This window comes from Peromyscus californicus, unplaced genomic scaffold (assembly GCF_007827085.1).
Source record: "Peromyscus californicus insignis strain IS unplaced genomic scaffold, ASM782708v3 Scaffold_9__1_contigs__length_137607984, whole genome shotgun sequence".
Classification (NCBI taxonomy): Eukaryota; Metazoa; Chordata; class Mammalia; order Rodentia; family Cricetidae; genus Peromyscus; species Peromyscus californicus.
In genome coordinates, this window is record NW_026294617.1 from 107,045,850 (window position 1) to 107,066,009 (window position 20,160).

The 20,160-nt window shown below is 43.5% G+C and overlaps 1 protein-coding gene across 2 annotated transcripts; it reads right to left on the bottom strand.

Moving 5' to 3' along the window:
• Positions 1–2: 2 nt before the first annotated feature.
• On the bottom strand, positions 3–19,603 carry Rrh (retinal pigment epithelium-derived rhodopsin homolog). Of its 2 annotated transcripts, XM_052730627.1 has the most exons (8): positions 19,494–19,603; positions 17,663–17,832; positions 12,639–12,829; positions 8,932–9,031; positions 8,252–8,405; positions 7,262–7,430; positions 6,084–6,262; positions 3–4,374 (listed from the first exon to the last, which is right to left on the bottom strand). In XM_052730627.1, the coding sequence occupies exons 2-8, from the start codon at positions 17,769–17,771 to the stop codon at positions 4,260–4,262; spliced, it is 1,017 nt and encodes a 338-aa protein (XP_052586587.1). In that variant the 5' UTR covers positions 17,772–17,832; positions 19,494–19,603; the 3' UTR covers positions 3–4,259. The 2 variants fall into 2 exon arrangements, with proteins under 2 accessions (XP_052586587.1, XP_052586588.1); XM_052730628.1 differs by lacking the exon at positions 19,494–19,603 and having other exon boundaries at positions 12,912–17,779.
• Between the last annotated feature and the right edge of the window lie 557 nt (positions 19,604–20,160).

Genomic DNA, 20,160 nt, shown 5'->3' on the forward strand with positions numbered 1-20,160 from the left:
AGTTCGTAAGAAAAAAAGAGAGAGATTTAATTCTGTAAAAATAAGAATATTACATGAAATGTTATCAAACACTAATAGAAATCATATATAAGCAATAGAGTCTGGAAAAAATTGCTCAGTCTTAAAAAAAAATCATATTGCAGCTGTTGAGACTACACAATTCACTTGTTCACCAAATATTTACTGAGTACTTGCCAACCTCCAAACCAAGTACTAAAGGTACCAAGATAAGCACCACATGGTCACTAAGCACTACAGAAGGAACTCAAGGGATAGAGACACAGGTCAACGAGGAAGCAAGAGAACATGTTCAGCCTGTGTAATCAGGCCAAGCTTTCCTGTTGGGTGGCCCCTGAGCTCCCACACAAGCAGAGGGAAGCAGGAAAGAGTGTGCTGTGTGTGTATAAAGCTTCAAGAAAACCTCAGAGAAACACAAGCGTTTTCTGTTGCTCAGGGCTAAGCAGCTGAGGCTACAGAGAAGGGGCCTTAGATGCCCTGTTCAAGAGCCACACTCAGCTTCCATGCAGCAAAAGCATAAAGGTTAAGCCGTGAGTGGCTTATCAGGTCAACAGATTACAGGGGATTTCTTGGTAGCAGTCTGGAAGGGTTCAGAGCAGCGGTTCTCACCCTTCCTAACACTGTGACCCTTTAATACAGTTCCTCATGCCATGGTGACCCCAAACCATAAAAGTGTCTTCCTTGCTACTTCCTGTCATTTTGCTATTATTATGAATTGCAATGTAAATATCTGGTATTCAGGATATCTGATGTGGGACCCCTGTGAAAGGATTTTTCGACACCCCTGTCCCCAAGGGGTCACAACCCACAGATTGAGAGCCACTAGTTTAGAGCAGGCAAGAGGGGAGTTGGAGACTTTAAGGAGGCATCCCTGGCTATGGTCCGAGTGAACAGCCATGAGGCTGTAACCTTGGTGTGCTGGTAAGAGTGTGGATAATAGAGTTTGGAGAAACACAGAGGTGGGAGAATCACTTGATCGAGTGTGGGGATGAAGAAGACCGGATTAAAGAACAATCCCAAGGTTTCCTAGTGCTCACGACACAGTGGTGGGTGGTAGGTCTGGGTTTTGATGGGTGGTAACTCTGAGTTACTGGGCACAAGAGGAAGGACATAGGTTGGTGGCAGAACTCTGCTTACTACGTGACCAAACTGGTCTTTGCATTGTCAGGTTTACGGACGTTCTGACCTAGAGAAGCAGGCCAGTTGAGTATGGAAAAGCTGTGTAGAGGCAGGGCGTCAAGCCAGTGAGCCCAGTGACTATAGGGAGCCAGATTCCACGCTTGTAGTCAGTCTTGTTGTCTAAGTTAGCTGATTGATACAGGGTTAAAACAGTAGAGCACCACTCAAGTCCTTACAGTAAAGTGAAGTTATCCTTTACTTGTTGTTAGAAGTGAACTCACAGCTTTGCAAACTAGAACCCACCATCAGGTCTCTAGTTACCGTGTCAAAACTGTCTCTGCCACCTCACTGCTCCCATGACCCTCACATGTCTCTGTAAGCAGCTCAACTGAGGGGGCTGAATGAGCCACCAGCTCCTGGCACAATGCACTCAGGGCCCTCTGGGAACACAGAACATTTTAATGTTGCCACAGGAGAATTATAAAAAGCTGAAAAGTCTCTCTGGGGCCAGGCTGAGGAGGGAAGTCTCTCTGGGTCTGTGCTGAGGAAGGAAGTCTCTCTGGAGCCAGGCTGAGGAAGGAAGTCTCTCTGGGTCTGTGCTGAGGAAGGAAGTCTCTCTGGAGCCAGGCTGAGGAAGGAAGTCTCTCTGGGTCTGTGCTGAGGAAGGAAGTCTCTCTGGGGCCAGGCTGAGGAGGGACGTCTCTCTGGGTCTGTGCTGAGGAAGGAAGTCTCTCTGGGGCTGTGCTGAGGAAGGAAGTCTCTCTGGGGCTGTGCTGAGGAAGGAAGTCTCTCTGGGGCTGTGTTGAGGAGGGAAGTCTCTCTGGGGCTGTGCTGAGGAAGGAAGTCTCTCTGGGGCCAGGCTGAGGAAGGAAGTCTCTCTGGGTCTGTGCTGAGGAAGGAAGTCTCTCTGGGGCCAGGCTGAGGAGGGACGTCTCTCTGGGTCTGTGCTGAGGAAGGAAGTCTCTCTGGGGCTGTGCTGAGGAGGGAAGTCTCTCTGGGTCTGTGCTGAGGAGGGAAGTCTCTCTGGGCCAGGCTGAGGAAGGCCTTGGCCTTGAAGCTAAGGGAGCCAGCCTTTCTTCACAGTTGTGGTGATAAACTTGACAGGATGTGGAAGCATCGAGGAGACAAATCTCTGGGCATGTCTGAGGGACTTTCTAGACTGGGAGAACTGGGGTGGAAAGAGTCCCTCTAACTGTGGGCACCACAACCCCACGAGCTGGGGTCCTGGACTAAAAAGGAGACAGCACGTGAACACCAGATTTGATGTCACTCTGCTTTCTGTCTGTCGTTACCGTGTGACCAGCTACCTCAGCTGCTCCGCACGCTGAACTCAGTTCCCTCCAACCCTGCCTCCCTTACCACAGCGACAAGAAAAGTCACTAATACAGCAGGCTGCTGAAAGTTCGGTTTGAAAGATTTGAAGGACTGGAATGAGTTTTTTAAAAGCTGGCTATGGAGTTAATGCATGATTGCCGTGGGCAAAGGCAGAAGATGGAAAACCAAACTAGAAAGTTCTAGCAATTTACCATCGTCTACACAGAGAATGGTCTCATAAACCAGTGGGCAGGATTTTAATATGCTGACAAAGGGGTTAAGGAGGCAGTTTACGGGGCGGGGGGGCAATACATAAATATATATAGTCTAAGAAGCACTTAAAGAGATGTGAAATAAGATGAATTCCTACTACAGTATATAACTCATAACTGAAATATTATAGAGCATTATTTTAAGGAATATGAAGCGAAAGAGTATACATGGCCAATACGATGCAGACCTACCATCTAGAGATAGCTAGTAACAATAAATTCTTTTACATTTCTATCCAATAACCTTAGCCTGGATAAGACTCAGATAGAATAAATTGATACCCACCCCTACAAAGATATTTGTATTAACATGTCCCCAATGTTGGATCTATTAAAGCAAAAACAACTGAGGCAGGCATGGTCGTACACATTTGTAATCCCAGACACTGAGATGCCGATCACTGCAAGTTTGAGGCCAGGCTGGGCTACATAGGAGACCTTGTCTCAAAAGAAAGCTAAGCAAAAAATTGAAACAGTTTTGTTGTCTACTTTTTCAGTAATTGTATATTGTGCTATGTTTAATAGTCACAGGCATTAAAAATGACAAACTGAGCCGGGTGGTGGCACACGCCTTTGATTCCAGCACTCAGAAGCCAGAGGCAGGCGGATCTCTGTAAGTTCGAGGCCAGCTTGGTCTACAAAGTGAGTTCCAGGACTGCCAGGGCTATTACACTGAGAAACCTTGTCTTGTAAAATCAAAAAATAAAAAATAAAGGGCTGGAGAGATGGCTCAGTGGTTAAGAGCATTGACTGCTCTTCCAGAGGTCTTGAGTTCAATTCCCAGCACCCACATGGTGGCTCACAACCATCTGTAATAAGGTCTGGCGCCCTCTTCTGGCCTGCAGGCAAACATGCAGACTACACACTGTGTATATAAGTAGTAAATAAATCTTCTATTAAAAAAAAAAAATAAAAAAAAAAAATAAAAAATAACAACAAAATACACAGATGTTATACTGTGATAAAATGTATATGTGCAATGGACTGGCATGATAGAAAGCAGTTGTGTTTAACGCCTGAATATTTTTGTTTAAATAATATGAATTAATAATTGATTCTAAATTCAAATTTTGAGATCCTAAAAATATCTTTATAGCTGGAAATATCAAACAACTCATTTCAGCAATTAATTATAATCTTGATTAACTTATTATTAACTTTTCCTAAGACTAAAATATTCTAATATTCTAGAGGCTGTTTCTTGTCTAATAGAAAACTCAGTGCATTTACAGGTCCTCGATACACTGTAACGTGTGCCTTCTAAAGAGAAGGAAAAGAGACTGTCGTTTTGTGTGCCTGGGTTCACCAAAGGGGGTCTGAAGACTCATTTATCCTCGAGGACACAGTGACTCTTCAGCACCTACTGCACAGACAGAGCTGGGTTGCCTGCCTGGGAGGAACCTGCAGTCCAACGGCAGCGTCTCTGTCTGCACTCCATCTAAATGGGTTCATATTTAAAACAAAATTAATGGATTGCCAAAAAAAAAAAAAAAAAAAACAAATAAAATGTTTGGTGGTATATTCTTTTCTCAAATCTCAGATTCTTCCAGGAGTCAATGGGCTTCGAGGCATATCCATTGGTACAGAACTTGTCTCAGGCATTGCTTGGTGAGGCTGGCATTTAAACATGGCAAACATGGCCTTCCGAAACCTGCCATAAGCAAAAAAAAAAACAAAAAAAACGTTATTCTATGATGACATGAAACGTTGAAGGCATTTGCGGTTTGTCTAAAGAGCCACTACTGCTGATGGGCATCTCTAAAGAAGTCGCTGCACCCAACCACCATCTCCAATTGAGAACCTTTATAAATATACAGACAGATGGCATGGTTAAGACCAACTTTGTACCACCGATGACAAACCTGGAGGACATCTGATAAACTCAACATCTATGTACATTTAACATGACACCTCAACTGCCAAGTGCAATAAGTTCATTTTTCACAGATCTGGTCCTCTGTGCAAAGGCCAGTTCGATTTGAGGAGGCTTGAGGATGGCTGGTCTATCCCAGAGAACTTCCAGCAGATTCTGACCTCAAAATATGCCCTTTGGTCTCCGTGTGTGCTCTGCCTCATCTGCAAGTTTGTGTGCTCTTCACGTAGCTACACTAAAGCTGTTCTCTCAGATCTATGCATTAGCATACACATTTAAACAGACACAGCAGCAGCAGTCTGTGATTCAGCAGGATTCAGCACAATTGGTTCATCATCCAACAGTAACAGAAAATGAAATAATCTAAACTTGACCCAGGAGTTCAGTAAAGGGACGAGAGCGTCTCTATTACACTCTGTGATTGACTGCTCCTGGTGAGTACACAACTAACTACCCACTGAGAGCCCAGAGTCTTGTCTGGGCTTGTTGCCTGTTTACTCTTTTCTTTGGAAAACACTATTCCATATACCTTGGTGGGACAACCATCCAAACCCAGTTTACCAGTGACCAGCCAGGAACTTTTCTGCCATGTGGTCATTTGAGATGAAGGCTGTCTTTGGATGCTGAGCGTAGAGTTTAGGTCTGGGTTGCCCAAGGATATTTCTGCCACCATGTGGAAAGAGTCTGTCACAAGAGTAGAGCTCTAAATATATAAGGTCTTGGCTGTTTTCAGCAGTTTTATAAGCCAAATAACCTTAAACTAGGTTGTTGTCCTGGCTGGTTTAATGTCAACTTGACACAGGCTAGAGTCATTTGGAAACAGAGAATGCCCCCATCAGACTGACCTGCGGACAAGCCTATGGTGCATTTTCTTGATTGACTACTGATGTGGGAGGGCCAGATCACTGTGGGCAGTGTCATCCTGAGCAGGTGGTCCTGCGTGCTATAAGAAAACAGGCTGAGCAAGCTTGTAAGCAGCACTACTGCATGGCCTCTGCATCAGTTTCTGCCTCCAGGTTTCTGGCCCGAGTTCCTTCCCTGACTTCCTTTAGTGATGGACTGTGATGTAGAACTGTAAGGTGAAAGAAACCCTTTCCTCTACAAGTTGCTTTTGACCATGGTGTTTTATCACAGCATTAGAAATCCTAACTATGGGCTGGAGAGATGGCTCAGAGGTTAAGAGCACTGGCTGCTCTTCCAGAAGTTCTGAGTTCAATTCCCAGCAACCACATGGTGGCTCACAACCATCTATAATGAGATCTGGTGCCCCCTCTTCTGGCCTGCAGGCATACATGTAGGCAGAACACTGTAATATAATAACATAATAAATAAATAAATCTTAAAAAAAAAAAAAGATGAGAGAAATCCTAACTATGACATCTGTCAAAGTCTTCTGTCACCTCTGAAAGTCTTAGAACACTAGTCACTGCCTTTAACATTCTTTCTGTGTTATCATTTTATTCAGACACACAATAAACACTACTTACTTCTTATTCGCAGCAACATAAATACAGGGGTTGTAGAATGTAGAGGATTTTGCAAACAGCGGAGCTATGATGGCCATTGCAGGAGGAATCTTTTTGGGGTCTCCAAAACAAGCCCACAAGCACACGATGGAGTAAGGGGACCATGCCAGCAGAAACATCAGTATCATTATCACAGACATCTGCAGAAAGAGATAACCACCAAGCCTAGCATCTAAAATGCTCACATGACTACTACATCTGCAGTAGCATGAGGATTTAGGCTAGAATTTTGTTGGTGACATGGAAGAGGCTGGGGCTCTGCCTTCAGTGTCCTTTGTTTCGGCTCCTGAGCTCATCTACGATAACAACTGCAAGTGGCTGTGCGGAGCCACATGTGACGTTGCTGCTAAGGGTGTGACACCCCTGCAGGGAACACCCTTTCATTTGGTGTGCTGGGGGAGCACGCAAGGCTGGCTTCAAGCAAACATGCATGCAAACCCTCTCCAACCCACTTCGAGTTTCACTGACAACTGCCCACCCCCCTTATTATTTACTAATCCCAACCAAACAAACTTTCTAAACTCCATGTGGAAACACAGTCCTATGTTAAGCTCGGTGAGTTCTATCAGTAGCCACGTGGCAGCATGTTTTACATACAGTACAAACTATATGGAGAGGAGCCCTTTGCACCGTGTGTATATGAAGGGAAAGTCTCTGCTGACAGAGCGGCCTGACCAGGGCAGATCAATGCACTCCAGGGTATAGGAAGGATCAGCTCCAAGGGGAAGACAATGTGAACCTTGTGTCCGGTGTGTTTGCACATACCAAAAGGAGACAGAAAGCTGTATAATCTAACCAAATACTGCTCCCATACCTCAGGTTGAGAGAGAAAGGTGTGTCGAGGTAGGGGGTTGGGAGGGCCAGGACCAGGACCTTGACACGGGAATCCTCAGTCTACAGGAGGAAGTCCAGGGGTCGGAGCACACAGAGACATCCAAGGAACAGATAGGCATAGTATTCAACCATATGGGGACAAACACCAGCAGAAAGAGCAGGGCAGTGAAGATAGGGGGAAAGGAAAGGAGCCGGGGGTGGGGGGGTGGGTGATGGGGATGGGTGCGGGGAGGTCCTGGGACTTTCCAGCGATGTATATTTAAAGCTTTGCTACCAATAACATTTCAAGGATTTTGACTTCTTACCTTTGTGACATCTGCCTGGTCGGCCCAGTCTCTGTTGAGGTATGCAGTGCAGTTCCGGGCAGCGTAAAGTCTCATGGACTGAGTGACATGGTAATAACAGTAAAACATCACCATCAAGGGCACAATGAAATTCACCACAATAACCATCATGGTGTAAGACACAAAAGATCTGGAAATAAGAAACAAAGATCATGACCATTCGTTTAATACCCTAAACCAAGGAAAGGGGAACAGGGTATAATTGCTAGAAATAATAGCAGCAGTCATTTTATTGGTAAAAAGCTTAGGAAGTATATTTGACTTATATTTCATAGTTCACTTAGACCATTAAACCTGTGGGTTAGTTTGTGCCAGCTAACTATCTTTGTAAATAAAGTTTTATTAAAACACAGTCATGTACATTCATTTATACTGTTGATGGCTACTTTCACAGTATGATGGCAGAGCTGAAGTGTTGCCTGAAGTTTGACCCTTTACAGAAATATTTTTAGAAGATTTTGTTTTTGAGTCATCTTTCATTTCCCTTAGTGAACGAAATGATCCTCATTTCCATGAAAACCCAGAGGAATGTCATTAAGTCAGGGCAAATCCTTGCAGGGACCCTTAGCATACTCTTGGACCCCAGACCATCTGGAAAAGAGAACACAGAGGTGGCCTCGGTTTGGGTTAGAGCTGCCTGCTCTCTGGCTTCACTAACCCTCTTCCCACGTGTGACCCAACTTTGAGATGAGTAAAGAGTGGGAGGGTGTCCCCACACTGCCTGAGCAGAGGACAGAGGAAAGAGCAAAGGACTAAGGAAAGGGACAAAGGGAGCCAGGCAACCTTGACTCGCAAGCAAGCATAATCCACTCTTTTCTGTGTCTCCATTTGTATCACACCATCACTACCAAGGACGCTTTCTCACAGTCTTTCCAAGGACACTCATGGATAGAAGGGGGAGAGATGTCTAGCTCAGGAGCATCTGACTATAAAGTGGAAGCCCATCCTTACGCATCGTTTTTCCGCCAGTTTATGGTACACGTGGCCCCAGTAGGATCTGGGGCATAACTAGCCCACCCCACGATGGGCATCAAAGCCCAGAAGAGGCCGTTGATCCAGGCGCCCAGGATCATGCTGAGGTAAGTGTTGGAGGTCATGCTTCCTCCTGTTGGGAAGCACATGAAGCATTAGTGTTGTTCACAATGACAGGACTCACTTTGGCTCCACTGATGACTCAAAAGAGTCATCAAGCACATTCTCTACAGAGTACCTTAGAGCACACAAAGCCTGCCGACGGGGTTTCACATTGTGACAAAAATGACAACCTAAAATCTCAATGATAAAAGTGTAGAGCGTAAGCAGGAACAATAAAAGCTTTCCAGGCCAAGGAAAACAAGACATACAAAGTCCCAAAGGGTGAAAGTGCCTGGCCAGTATCCAAAAGTGAGAGTGACCCTGGATGAAAGGTAACCAGGGCCAATCCTGCAGGGCCTTGCAGGACACCTAATGGAACCTGGATTGTATTTTAAGTATTGTAGGGAGCCATCAAAACTTTTGAACAAGGGTTTCCAGAAAAATAAGACTGAAGCCCGATTACAAACCATTATGCTTGTACCTTAAAATGAATACATGTTGAGTGACTGTTACATCATAAATGACTTCATTGAGAAGGACAAGAAACGTGCTATTACCTACATCAGGACAGCAGACGGTCAGGTACCGGTCCACAGCTACAACTGTGAGCAAGCCAATGCTCACCATTCCAAAAAAGATATTCAATCCAGCATAAACCTGAAAAACAAATGGTTAACAGTCCTCCCTGCCAACGCCCTCCCATGAAACATTTACATTTGTTACTGTGTAGATACGGTGTATGTGTATGTGCACGTGTACATGCCAGGGCACGTGTGTGAAGGTCAGAGGACAATTTCTGGGCGATGGCTGTCTCCTAACACCGTGGGTTACAGAGCATGACCTCAGGCTGTCGGGCCTGCATAGCGAGCGTTTGTACTGGCTGAGCCATCGTTCCAGCACTAATCACTTGTAGTCTTGTCTCATTGTTAGAATACATTTCAAACATATTAAATGCTCATTATGTTGGAACTGTGGAACAAAGGTTATGAGGGTAACCAAGCACTTTTGGGTAGAATTTGAGGCCTGCTCCACAGGAGGGAATTCACGCATGACACCATAAATATGGTAAAAAAAAAAAAAAAGGAGGAGCCTACCCCTGTTGTCTTCCTAAACGGGCGAGCTCTAACTGACTTCTAAACATGCTTAGACACACAGGCGTGTGCTACCCTCTGCCCCTGGCCAGAGAAGCTTCTCTCTGCAGTAGTCAGCAGTTAGTGCAGAGGCTCTTAGCTGGTCAGCGCTGAGAACAAGTTGCTGAGAATAATTGGGTACTCGGCCTGAAATGGACATCTTTATCAGTCCCTCCCCAACAAAAGGCTCAGGGAACATCACAAAAGAAGGGACAGAAAGAGTGCAAGAACTAGGGATGGGAAAGAACACTATGCAGTGCTGCCCTCTGGATATGGCGTGGCCATTACACCCATGATGTATAGCAGTTATGGTGACCTGTACAAGATCAAGCCAACAGGATCTTTTAAAACTCAACAGGCAACACTAATTTCATTCACTGGGTTACAGAGTATGTGTGAGAGTGAGAGAGAGGGGGAGGGGGAAGAGAGGACATGAAGGGGGCAGAGGGATGTGCTGGTAATGCCTGGGGGAGTAACAGGTGGTGGAGGGTTTGGGGTGGATATTATTGAGATACATTGTTTACATTTATAAAATTGTCAAATAAATAAAAGATATTCTATTATGGGCTGGAAAGAAGGGGCTCATCAGTTAAGAGAATTTTGCTGCTCTTGCAAAGGACCCCAGCAACAACATGGCAGCTCTCAACTAACTTCAGTCTGAGAGGGATCAGATATTATCCTCTGACCTCTGCAGGCATCAGGCACACACATAGTATATATACATACAATGGAACATACACGCAGATAAAATACTCATACACACACACAAAAAGACAAATATATACATCTAAAAATTTTGAAGATATTCTATTATGCAAATCCATATTTATTGCTATCATATTTTATGATAGCATCGAAGTGGAACCAAACTCAATGTCCATCAAACGATGACTGGATAATGAAAATCTGATACATATACAAAATGGAGTATTATTCATCTGTAAAGAAAAATGAAACTTTGGGGAAAAATGGGTAAACCTGGTAAGTGTAATATTAATGGATAAAGCTCAGAATAAAAATTGTATGTTCTTCCTCATGTGTGGATCCTAGCCTGTAAGGTATATATGTATAAATATAAACAGGTTAAATGTAGGCTCAGTATGTAAGTTGGAAAGTAGACCAAGAGACAGTAATATTAGGTAATGAGGAAGAACAGATATAAACAAAAGCATAGAGCTGTTATTTAAAAAAAGGATATAAAGCGAATTGGCTTTCTATTTTTAAATCTATTATATGTTTTTTCTTTTTTCAGGGTAGATAAGTAAATTCAACTTTCTGATTAATAAAGTAGTAAGAACCATAAAAAATTAATGTAATTGATAGTAAAAGTATAAAACTATAAGCAAAGCTCTATCGCCTCAGAAAGGCCATTCTGACTGTACAGAAGTTCACTGAGCGGCAGAGTTTGGAACTGGGCAGTGCTGAGTGGCCTCCTCAAATCAGCTGTGTGGTGTTCTTCTCTGTGTGTTAATTTAAAAAGTAACTTTCTTTTTAAAACAGAAATGTTAAACCCGATCTTAGATTTGATATTGCCTTCAGTTTTGCTTGCTAGCATTTTCAATTCAAAGAATAAAGAATTAAGCTGGGCATGGTGGCACACACCTTCAATACCAGCACTGGGGAGACAGAGGCCAGCAGCTCTCTGGGTTTGAGGCCAGCCTGGTCTACAGAGTGAGTTCCAGGACAGCCAGGGCTATACAGAGAAATCTTGTCTTGAAAAAAGAAAAAAAACCTATTTATTCTTATTTTATGTGTATGAGTGTTTTGTCTGCGTGCACATAAGTACACCATGTGTATGTGTGATGCTGGATCCCCTGGAACTGGAATTAGGGGTGGCTCTGAGCCACTATGTGGGTGCTGGAAACTCAGCTTAGGTCCTCTGTAAGGGCAGCAACCACTGAACTATCTCTCCAGCCTTAAGTGGTGGTGTCTGAATGGGTGAATAAAGAAACAGTGAAGGGATAAGACAGGGGCAGTGAGAAAAGCAGAAATCTCCAGAAGTGGAAAGGGGTGTTAATATGACTGCACGGGGTTTGGTGATTACACTGGTAAGGAGTAGAAACAAACATTGTCTCTTCCTGAAAGGAGGCCATGGTGCAAGACAGAGCAGGGTACCTACTGAGCTTTCAGAGAAATGGGTAGCACAGAATGCCTGTGTTAACTGCCAACCCAAACTGGCGGAGTATTTCTGTACCTCCTAAGAGAACCCACATCTGAGACAATCATTCATTTACATGGTTGTTATCTTTTTAATGTGTCTTCCATGTAGAGTGTTTACTGAAGCTCTGTTTATAAAAGAAAAATTCAGGAACAAATGCTTAGTCACAGGGAAATAAAGACGTATGTTGACAAAACAGTGCATGCAGGTGGTACAAGACATACATACATGCAGGCAAAAGACTGTACACACAAATATAAAATATTAAAAACTAAATGTAACCTCAATCATTACTGAAGCTATTTCCACAAAAGTAATGAATCTATTATCTTACAATATCTTGTTTTAAATTACTAGATTTTTGCTGTTTTTGTTTCTTTTTTTTTTTTTTTGGTTTTTCGAGACAGGGTTTCTCTGTGTAGCTTTGCGCCTTTCCTGGGACTCGCTTGGTAGCCCAGGCTGGCCTTGAACTCACAGAGATCCGCCTGGCTCTGCCTCCCGAGTGCTGGGATTAAAGGCGTGCGCCACCACCGCCCGGCGATTTTTGCTGTTTTGTATGTGTGATGTATATGTGCATGTAAACATGTGTGAGGTACACACACACATGTGAGCATTTGGAGGCCAGGGGTTGACATGGGTGTCTTCTCTCTTGCTTTCCACTTTTTAGTTTTATTTTATTTTTTGGGGTCTCTCCCTGAATGGGGTGTTTGGTTAAACTGGCTTGCCTCGAAGTCCCTTGGATCCAGCCACCTGCCTGCCTCTACTTCCCTCCAGCTGGAATTAAAGGTGTGTGCTGCCACACTTGGCTTTTCCATGGGTGTTGGATCCTAACTCAGGTCATCTTGCTCCCACAGCAAGCACTTTACCCACTGATCCACCTTCCCAGCCCTAGTTCTTGGGATTTTTTAAAAAGACATTTAAATTTGCATCTGTTTTCTTTACTTCATTTCATTTTCATTCCAAAGAGCTCCAATACCTGACAGCCTGTATATCCGAATTTCCAACTTCCATGCAGATCTGAAGCAGCAGACATGGGATAGCCAATGCTACTGACCCCTATATCAGTGAAAGCCAGGTTAATAATCACTGCATTCGTGGGTGTCCGCAGTTCCTTGTACTTAATGAAGATGCCCAGAACTATTATGTTGCTGAGAATGCTTATTATACCTAAGGATACACACAAAAGGATCATGCATTTTGTTTAACATTAATATTTAGAATAGAATAAAAAATTAAATATTGAAGTTACTTCAAAAAAGATAGCAATCCAGCTTAGTCCTTTGGTTTGAAGAGGTCCTGCTCTTCTTAAAACCGTAACATCTTCTGTAAAACAGAAATGAAATGAAAACACAAAGAATCTGTTGATTGTGGAAGCCAGCACTGAAGGCTGGCTCAAATGTCATCACCATTGACCATCTGTCCCTAAATACTCCTGTAGCTTTCATGACTCCAACATGTTGGGATTTTTAGGATACAGGAATGACCAGCTACCCTCTCCTGTGGAAGACTACTAAATTCCTCTTCTTTCTGCTTAGTTTCCTTTCTCAAGCCTCAATCAGTATTCCATCCTAACAGCATTTCTGTCACATTTATATTTTTTTTATTTGGTTCATTATCATTAGGCACATTAAGCATAGTAAGATCATGTGACTCCCCCAATATTTCTTAAAATTCAACTTGTCAAAATTGAAATTCTTCATTCAACGCATGAGTTTGTGCACACACACATGCAACCCCCCCCCCACACACACACACACAATACTCTTAGAATGCATACTGCAATATTCGACCATCCGGACAATAGGCCAAGACAGATTTCTGGTTCATTGGAACATCACATCTGATGACACCATAGCTATGCGATCCTCAGTCTTGGAATCAAGACACTCAGCATTTTCAGTGTCTCACCGTTGGACAGGCCCAGACAGCTTCTTTAGCTTGAGGACTAATGTTATTAAGCAGCATGCTAGTGTGGCCACTGATAATAAGAACTATTATTGAGCACACTGGGAACAAATGTTAGCCACATCAACATTCCCTACATGCTGAAAGAATGCATATGTTTTTCATGAGCCAGATGTAGGCCATCTCAGGTCCAAGTGGTAGAGGCTGCTGTAAATCAATTTCAATGGAGAAGCTAGAACCATTACTGGACTTCTTTCTAGAAGGTTACACAACAAACAAAAGAGAATTGTGTTTCCCAGGAAAAAGAACTACTTGATGAGCAATCCCCAGTTACGGTCCAAACTAGTGGGAGTAATCCCAAACACCAACACATGGAAGGATCAGCTAAGTCAGAACTTCCATTCTATCTTGGTGCTCCCATCAAACTTTGTTAGCATCCTTTTATTCCAATCTTCCATGTCCCTGTTCTCTGTCCTCCACATGGCTGGTACGATTGCTCCATCAAATAACAAGCAATAGCTCTACTGGAAGCTTCCAGTTCCCCCAGTGCTTGAAGAATGAAAAGCCCAGTGTCCTAACCTCATTGTCTAGGCTCTTGGCCCAAATCTGTTGTTATCCTCTTTCCCCACGCATGAAATAAGCCCACTGTTCTAGCAGTCTGCAAATACATCAAGCGACAAATCTTGACTTCATTTTTTTCCCACTTGAAACACCTTGTGCTGTTCCTCTGTATATGTAAATGCTAGCCATCCTTTAAAGTTCAGGCCAAGCCCAATGCAGCTCTGAAGCAGCCTCCTCTTCATGGGACTCTATATTCTTCTCCATCTGTTCCGAGGGTGCTTGCCTGTATTATCTCATTCTGGAGTGATGCTAAGTCATTCAGCTCTTACATTGTCCCACCTTCTACATCTCAGGCTCCTAATGAACTCTATCTTGAGTATGTGCCACACAGCACGTTTCTGATGATGGAATACCACTAAAACTCCAGTCAGCCCAGTTTCTATTATTCCTTCAAGCACCATGACAGCAAATTTGACAGTCCTTTGGCTCCTTTAGCAAACATACAAGAACTACAGTGGGGACAAAGAGAAGAAACACCTTGTGATTTGGATTCAAAAGGGTTAAATACGGCACATAAATTGCTGCCTCGCAAGTACATAGTCAGAAGAAAGTAACTACATTTTGGGGGAGTCTCCAATATGTTGGTACTACACAAATAATTGACCCCTTTACTCTATTCTCTCTAGCTATCTTACACACTGCATTATTTCCCGGGTTGCAGGTACTTTCCAATGACTGTACAGTAGATCCATCAATCTAAATTCTAAGTAGTCCTACTCTCCCACCTTTTGAAATCACCCCCCCCCCCCCCCGCCCATTCCTGTAGCTCCCCTTCTATCTCTTCTTGGTCTACCTGATAGTCTTTCTTCAACACTACCATATTAAATGTATATTTTCAACTCTGTCCTAGACGCCTTTCTTTCCCAGTTCAGCATTTTGAGTGGGTTCATTGCATCTGAGATTGGTGTTGTAGAACTCAAGGCCATATGCGAAGCTGAACTTGGGGGCATCATCCCCCATCTGTCCTTCCCCAGGTGTGTTCCCATCTTGGTGAACTGCATCATCAACCGGTAGCATCCCCCACCCCAAGCCCCACTAGAAGTCATTCTCGATGCTCCCTCTTCTTTCCCAGCCCCACATCAAACCATCCATTCTACCTTCCAGCTCTCGAGAGAGTCTACTTCTTTGTGCCTCCCCTAAGTCCCTACTGCTCCAACTTTGGGTCACTGCAGTGGCCTATCTCAGCTACCATCACAACACACATCTGAAATGCAACAGATACTGTCTCTATTTAACCCTTTGGTGACTCACTATAACCTTACAGGTTATGTGGTCCAGTATTGTTTGGTACTCAGTCAACTTTTTCAGCCAACCTTTCACTGCAATTTTACAATTCACCCATGACAAATTATGTCAAATCCATACACTTATCATACCCTCAATTCTCAGCTTTAAGTGATGGAAGAGAGAGTACTCAAGCATATTAAATTAACAAAATACTTGTAGCAATGGAAAATGGTAAAAGTGTACAGGAGCTCAAATCCAAACGAAAGATTAAAATAAAAACTGAATCTAGGGGGTGGTAGAGATGGTTTAGTGGCTAAGAGCACTTGCTGCTAATCTAGACAGATGACCTGAATCCTGTTCCCAGCATCTCTGTTGAACAGTGCAGAACCACCTGTAACTGCAGATCCCCAGGACCTGACATGTGGCAATCATTCATCAAGACACACACAGACACATAAGTAAAAATAGATTAGTACAACTAGGCCAGGCATAGTTCAGAAGCGGGAAGATCTTGAGTACAAGGCTAGCCTTAGCTACACAGATAGTTCTGGGCTAGTACAGACAGTAGAGCAAGCTCCTGGTTCAAAAGAATTAATTAAATACATATATAAAATCAATAAACTCAACAGTAAAAGAATCTACATAGGCACATGGTGAAAATAATAAATGGAATGATACTCACGGGCACGCACCCTTCCCCTCCGTTCTCATTCTTATTTGGAAGCTCAAGCGGTTTTTTTGTTTAAGGAGGAAAACAAGGGGATGGGAAGAACAAGAGATGCTTGACACACAGAACAAAGCAGAGGTGAGACGCGCTTCCTCCCATTCCTCTGCAAAGACCTAAGCAAAGGTCGCCTGCCCTGACGCTTCCTAACAAAACCGACCAGTCGAGTTACAGAAGGAAGCGCTAACAAGTAGGCCTGTTACAGCTGAGGACCACTTACAAGCCTGTGCTGGGAAAACCTCTTCAGCTCTTCGTCTGTATGAATCAGGGAACAAAACTCAAAAGCAGCTACAAGATCTCCTTAGGAAATTTCCTTCGCGTACTGATCTTGTGAGCAGATTTTTCCGCTCTGTATGTAGTCTCACTACATAGCCCACTCAACTCTGAAATCCTCAGCAATTCTCCTGCTTCAGCCTCCAGAATACCAGATAAATTTTGGATTTTCCCTGCCACCTACAATTAGCTGAACCAAAACTTGTCCATAGTGTCTCCATGTGATTCTAGAAATGTGGGCCCACTTTCTGCCTCTTACCACACAGAAGTATTCAAATGAATTAATCACTGCACCACTAAAATTAAAAGGAAATTGGAGCCCAAGTCAACTGTGAGGTAAAAGCTAGACAGTTGTAAAGTAGACAATATATCTACCTTATATATCTCACTCTGTTTTTAGAAATATGATTGAAATTTTCAGAAAAGCCAATCCAAAAGACAATGAATCCAATGTAACAGTTACTAAAACCTGCCACTGCCTACAGTTTGAGATTAAGTGGTTGCTGATTATAAAAGACATGGCACTGACAGAATTTGTCATTTCCTTCATGCTCTTCTCTACAAGCAAGCCTTTATCTTCATTTAATATCTGTACACTCAAGAGCATATATGCCCAACATCTATCCATGCCCCGCAGGCGCCTTGATGACATTTAATATACTCTTCCTAACAATCATGACAGATCCCTTATTATCATTATTTTACAAATGAGAAAACACAAGAGTAAGAAGGTGAAAGTCTTGTGTACACTTTCAAAGACACTAAAAGCCCACCCCTCTAGCTCCCGTTTCCCATGACTGCCTGCTGGAGGAGCTGAATTTGCATACTGTATCTGCACACCGTACTTTCTTTTTCAAACCTGAGCTTTGCCTCCAGTACCTTTCAATCTTGAGTTAGAGTCTACCAAGAAGAAAACTACGCAAATTATGCATGAGAATGGTAAATGATATAAAGCATACTTCTACCATGGTGCACACTCAGCTCATGTTTACATTTAATGTAAGAACCAGATATATGACAATTTTTATTCTAAAACTTCATTTTATAGCGTTTCTCGACCCTTTACTCTCATTTATTAAAGTCTTCCATGTCAAGAGGCAGCGTTAACAATGCTTTTGTTTATTCCTTCATTTCCATTTTCTGATTCTTACAGCTCCCTTGGTTACCAGCTAGCCCACACTGCACGCCTGTACCAAGCACCTCCACTTTTCTCCCATTCCAGAAGCAGGTAACTGAATAAACACCCGTACCTGCCACAATCAGGTAAGCTGCAATGATGCTGTGTTCGGTCTTGGAGAAGACAGAACTGTCTTCATCCCTAGAGCCTGAAGTGTTTAAATCTGAAGTGTCGCTCAGCATTTCGGAGCGTCCAGACCACCTTCGGAACAGCCTTCGGGTGATGGCAAGCAGCTTCGACAGCCTGTCAGGAAAGTTCTTTCAGGACAAATCATTTCCACTTCTAGACCTCAAAGAAAGGCTTTTTCATTAGAGGCCCTCCATTAACACACTTAATTAGGCTGAAGAGGAAAAGATTTTAATTCCTAGAACAAGGGGAAAGCTCCTTAAAGAGAAATCCCAACCACCACACATCTTAAGCAATTTAGTTCCTGTCTTTTATTTATAAGCAGATTACCAAGCAAATTCTATTCAAACAAACAAAAACAAATGCAACTCAGAAAAGCTGTCAGGAGCTGACTGAGTGTCATTCGGCCTGACATTGAGCACTCCCCCATCGTCACCAGCTATTCAGTGAAGGACTGCATTTCTGTTCTCGAGATTGAACAGCTACGGACTGCATGAGTTCCTTCACCTCAGGTCCCTGTGTTTACTTTTCCTAAAAATTTGAATACACTATTGACTCCCTACTTCCAAATCTCTCCATGAAAGGTACCAATATTGCCTGGTGTAATCCTCATGCTTTATTTTCTTTTCTACTCATATGAAAATATAGCCTAAGAAGTTAAGTTTTTTTTTCCCACCTTCCTTTCAAATAAAAATGAGGAGATCTACTATGTGTAACCGGCATGTCTCTGTGCATGTAACACACAAACACACATGGTGCGGCTTGCTTCCCCAAAATACCATCCCATAAATACCAGTCTAAGCATGAGAGCCACGTGTTCCACAGCGTGGATATGACATGCTCTATGCCACCTCAGTTAATTCTCCCACAATTTAACATGCATTAAGTTCACATTTGGTCAACCACTCAGTTTATCAAGTACAGGATAATCCTAACTAGTCTATATTGTCACATGAGAACCTAGTATGAACACGCATTGCTAGGGTAAAGGGGTATCTCAATTACTTTTCAACATTAAACTATAATTCTGTCAGCAGAACTTCAAAGCAAGGCCCAAATGTCACCAAATTTCAGTGCAGCATGTAACGGAACCACTAGAGGGCTGTACTTGCTCATCACCATTTCATTAGAGGGCCTTTCTGGTTGCACAGTTCTGTCTAGGAAACAGGTTGGGCTAGCTGACCAGTATTTGAACTTTTAAAAATGTGATTAAAAAGTGCTTGTTTTTAATAATTGAACGTGAACCAGGAATATGAACCTATCATGTAAATCTCAGTATTCCAGTTCAGGAGGAGAGGTCGATTTGACTTTGAACTAAAATATTTCAATAAAAACCTGGACCTAACAAGAGGGGTGAGATACAGAAATGAATGTTTAATGACTAAACTGTGTAAGATAAAAAGAGAAATTACACTGAGCATGGTCGTGCACTCTATAATCCCAGCACTCAAGGCCAGCCTTGGGTATAGAGTTTGAGGTCAGTTTGGTATATGAATTATGTCTCAAATAAACTAATTTTAAAAGTGTGTAATTTCTGTTTGTCTAGCAGTCTCTACAATCCCACTGCCTTTGCCATTTTAACAGCTCTTATTAATGTTGCACCCATCCTTTGGTGCTAATGCCCTTCGCAAACTGACCAAACAGACAGAACGGCTGGCCCCGAGGCTCACGTTTGAATGTTTGGTCCCTAGCAGTGAACTACCGGCAAGGATCAGGTGGTGTGCCTTGTTGGAGGGTATGCATGCCATTCCCATGCAGATCAAGATGGGAGCTCTCACCTGCTCCTGCCACCATGCCTTTGCCCTGGCCTATGGAATTACAGCACCGTGATTCTGTTAACAAAAAGGGGTAGAACTCAGACACAGGCACAACTACATGCTACTAAAACAAGCACTCAAGAATAAGCGACTCATGCTAGAACAGACTCGAGAGGGAACCAATGAAGGAAACAACCGACAGCTGGCACACGGTTCCGTACTGAGGTGCCCTCACTTGCGGGCACACGGTTCCATACTGAGGTACCCTCACTTGCTGGCACACGGTTCCATACTGAGGTACCCTCACTTGCTGGCACACGGTTCCGTACTGAGGTGCCCTCACTTGCAGGCACACGGTTCCATACTGAGGTACCCTCACTTGCAGGCACACGGTTCCATACTGAGGTGCCCTCACTTGTGGGCACACGGTTCCATACTGAGGCGGCCTGACTTGCTGGTACACAGTTCAATACTGAGGTACCCTCACTTGCTGGCACACGGTTCCATACTGAGGTACCCTCACTTGCTGGCACACAGTTCCGTACTGAGGTGCCCTCACTTGCAGGCACACGGTTCCATACTGAGGTACCCTCACTTGCTGGCACACGGTTCCATACTGAGGTGCCCTCACTTGTGGGCACACGGTTCCGTACTGAGGTGCCCTCACTTGCGGGCACACGGTTCCGTA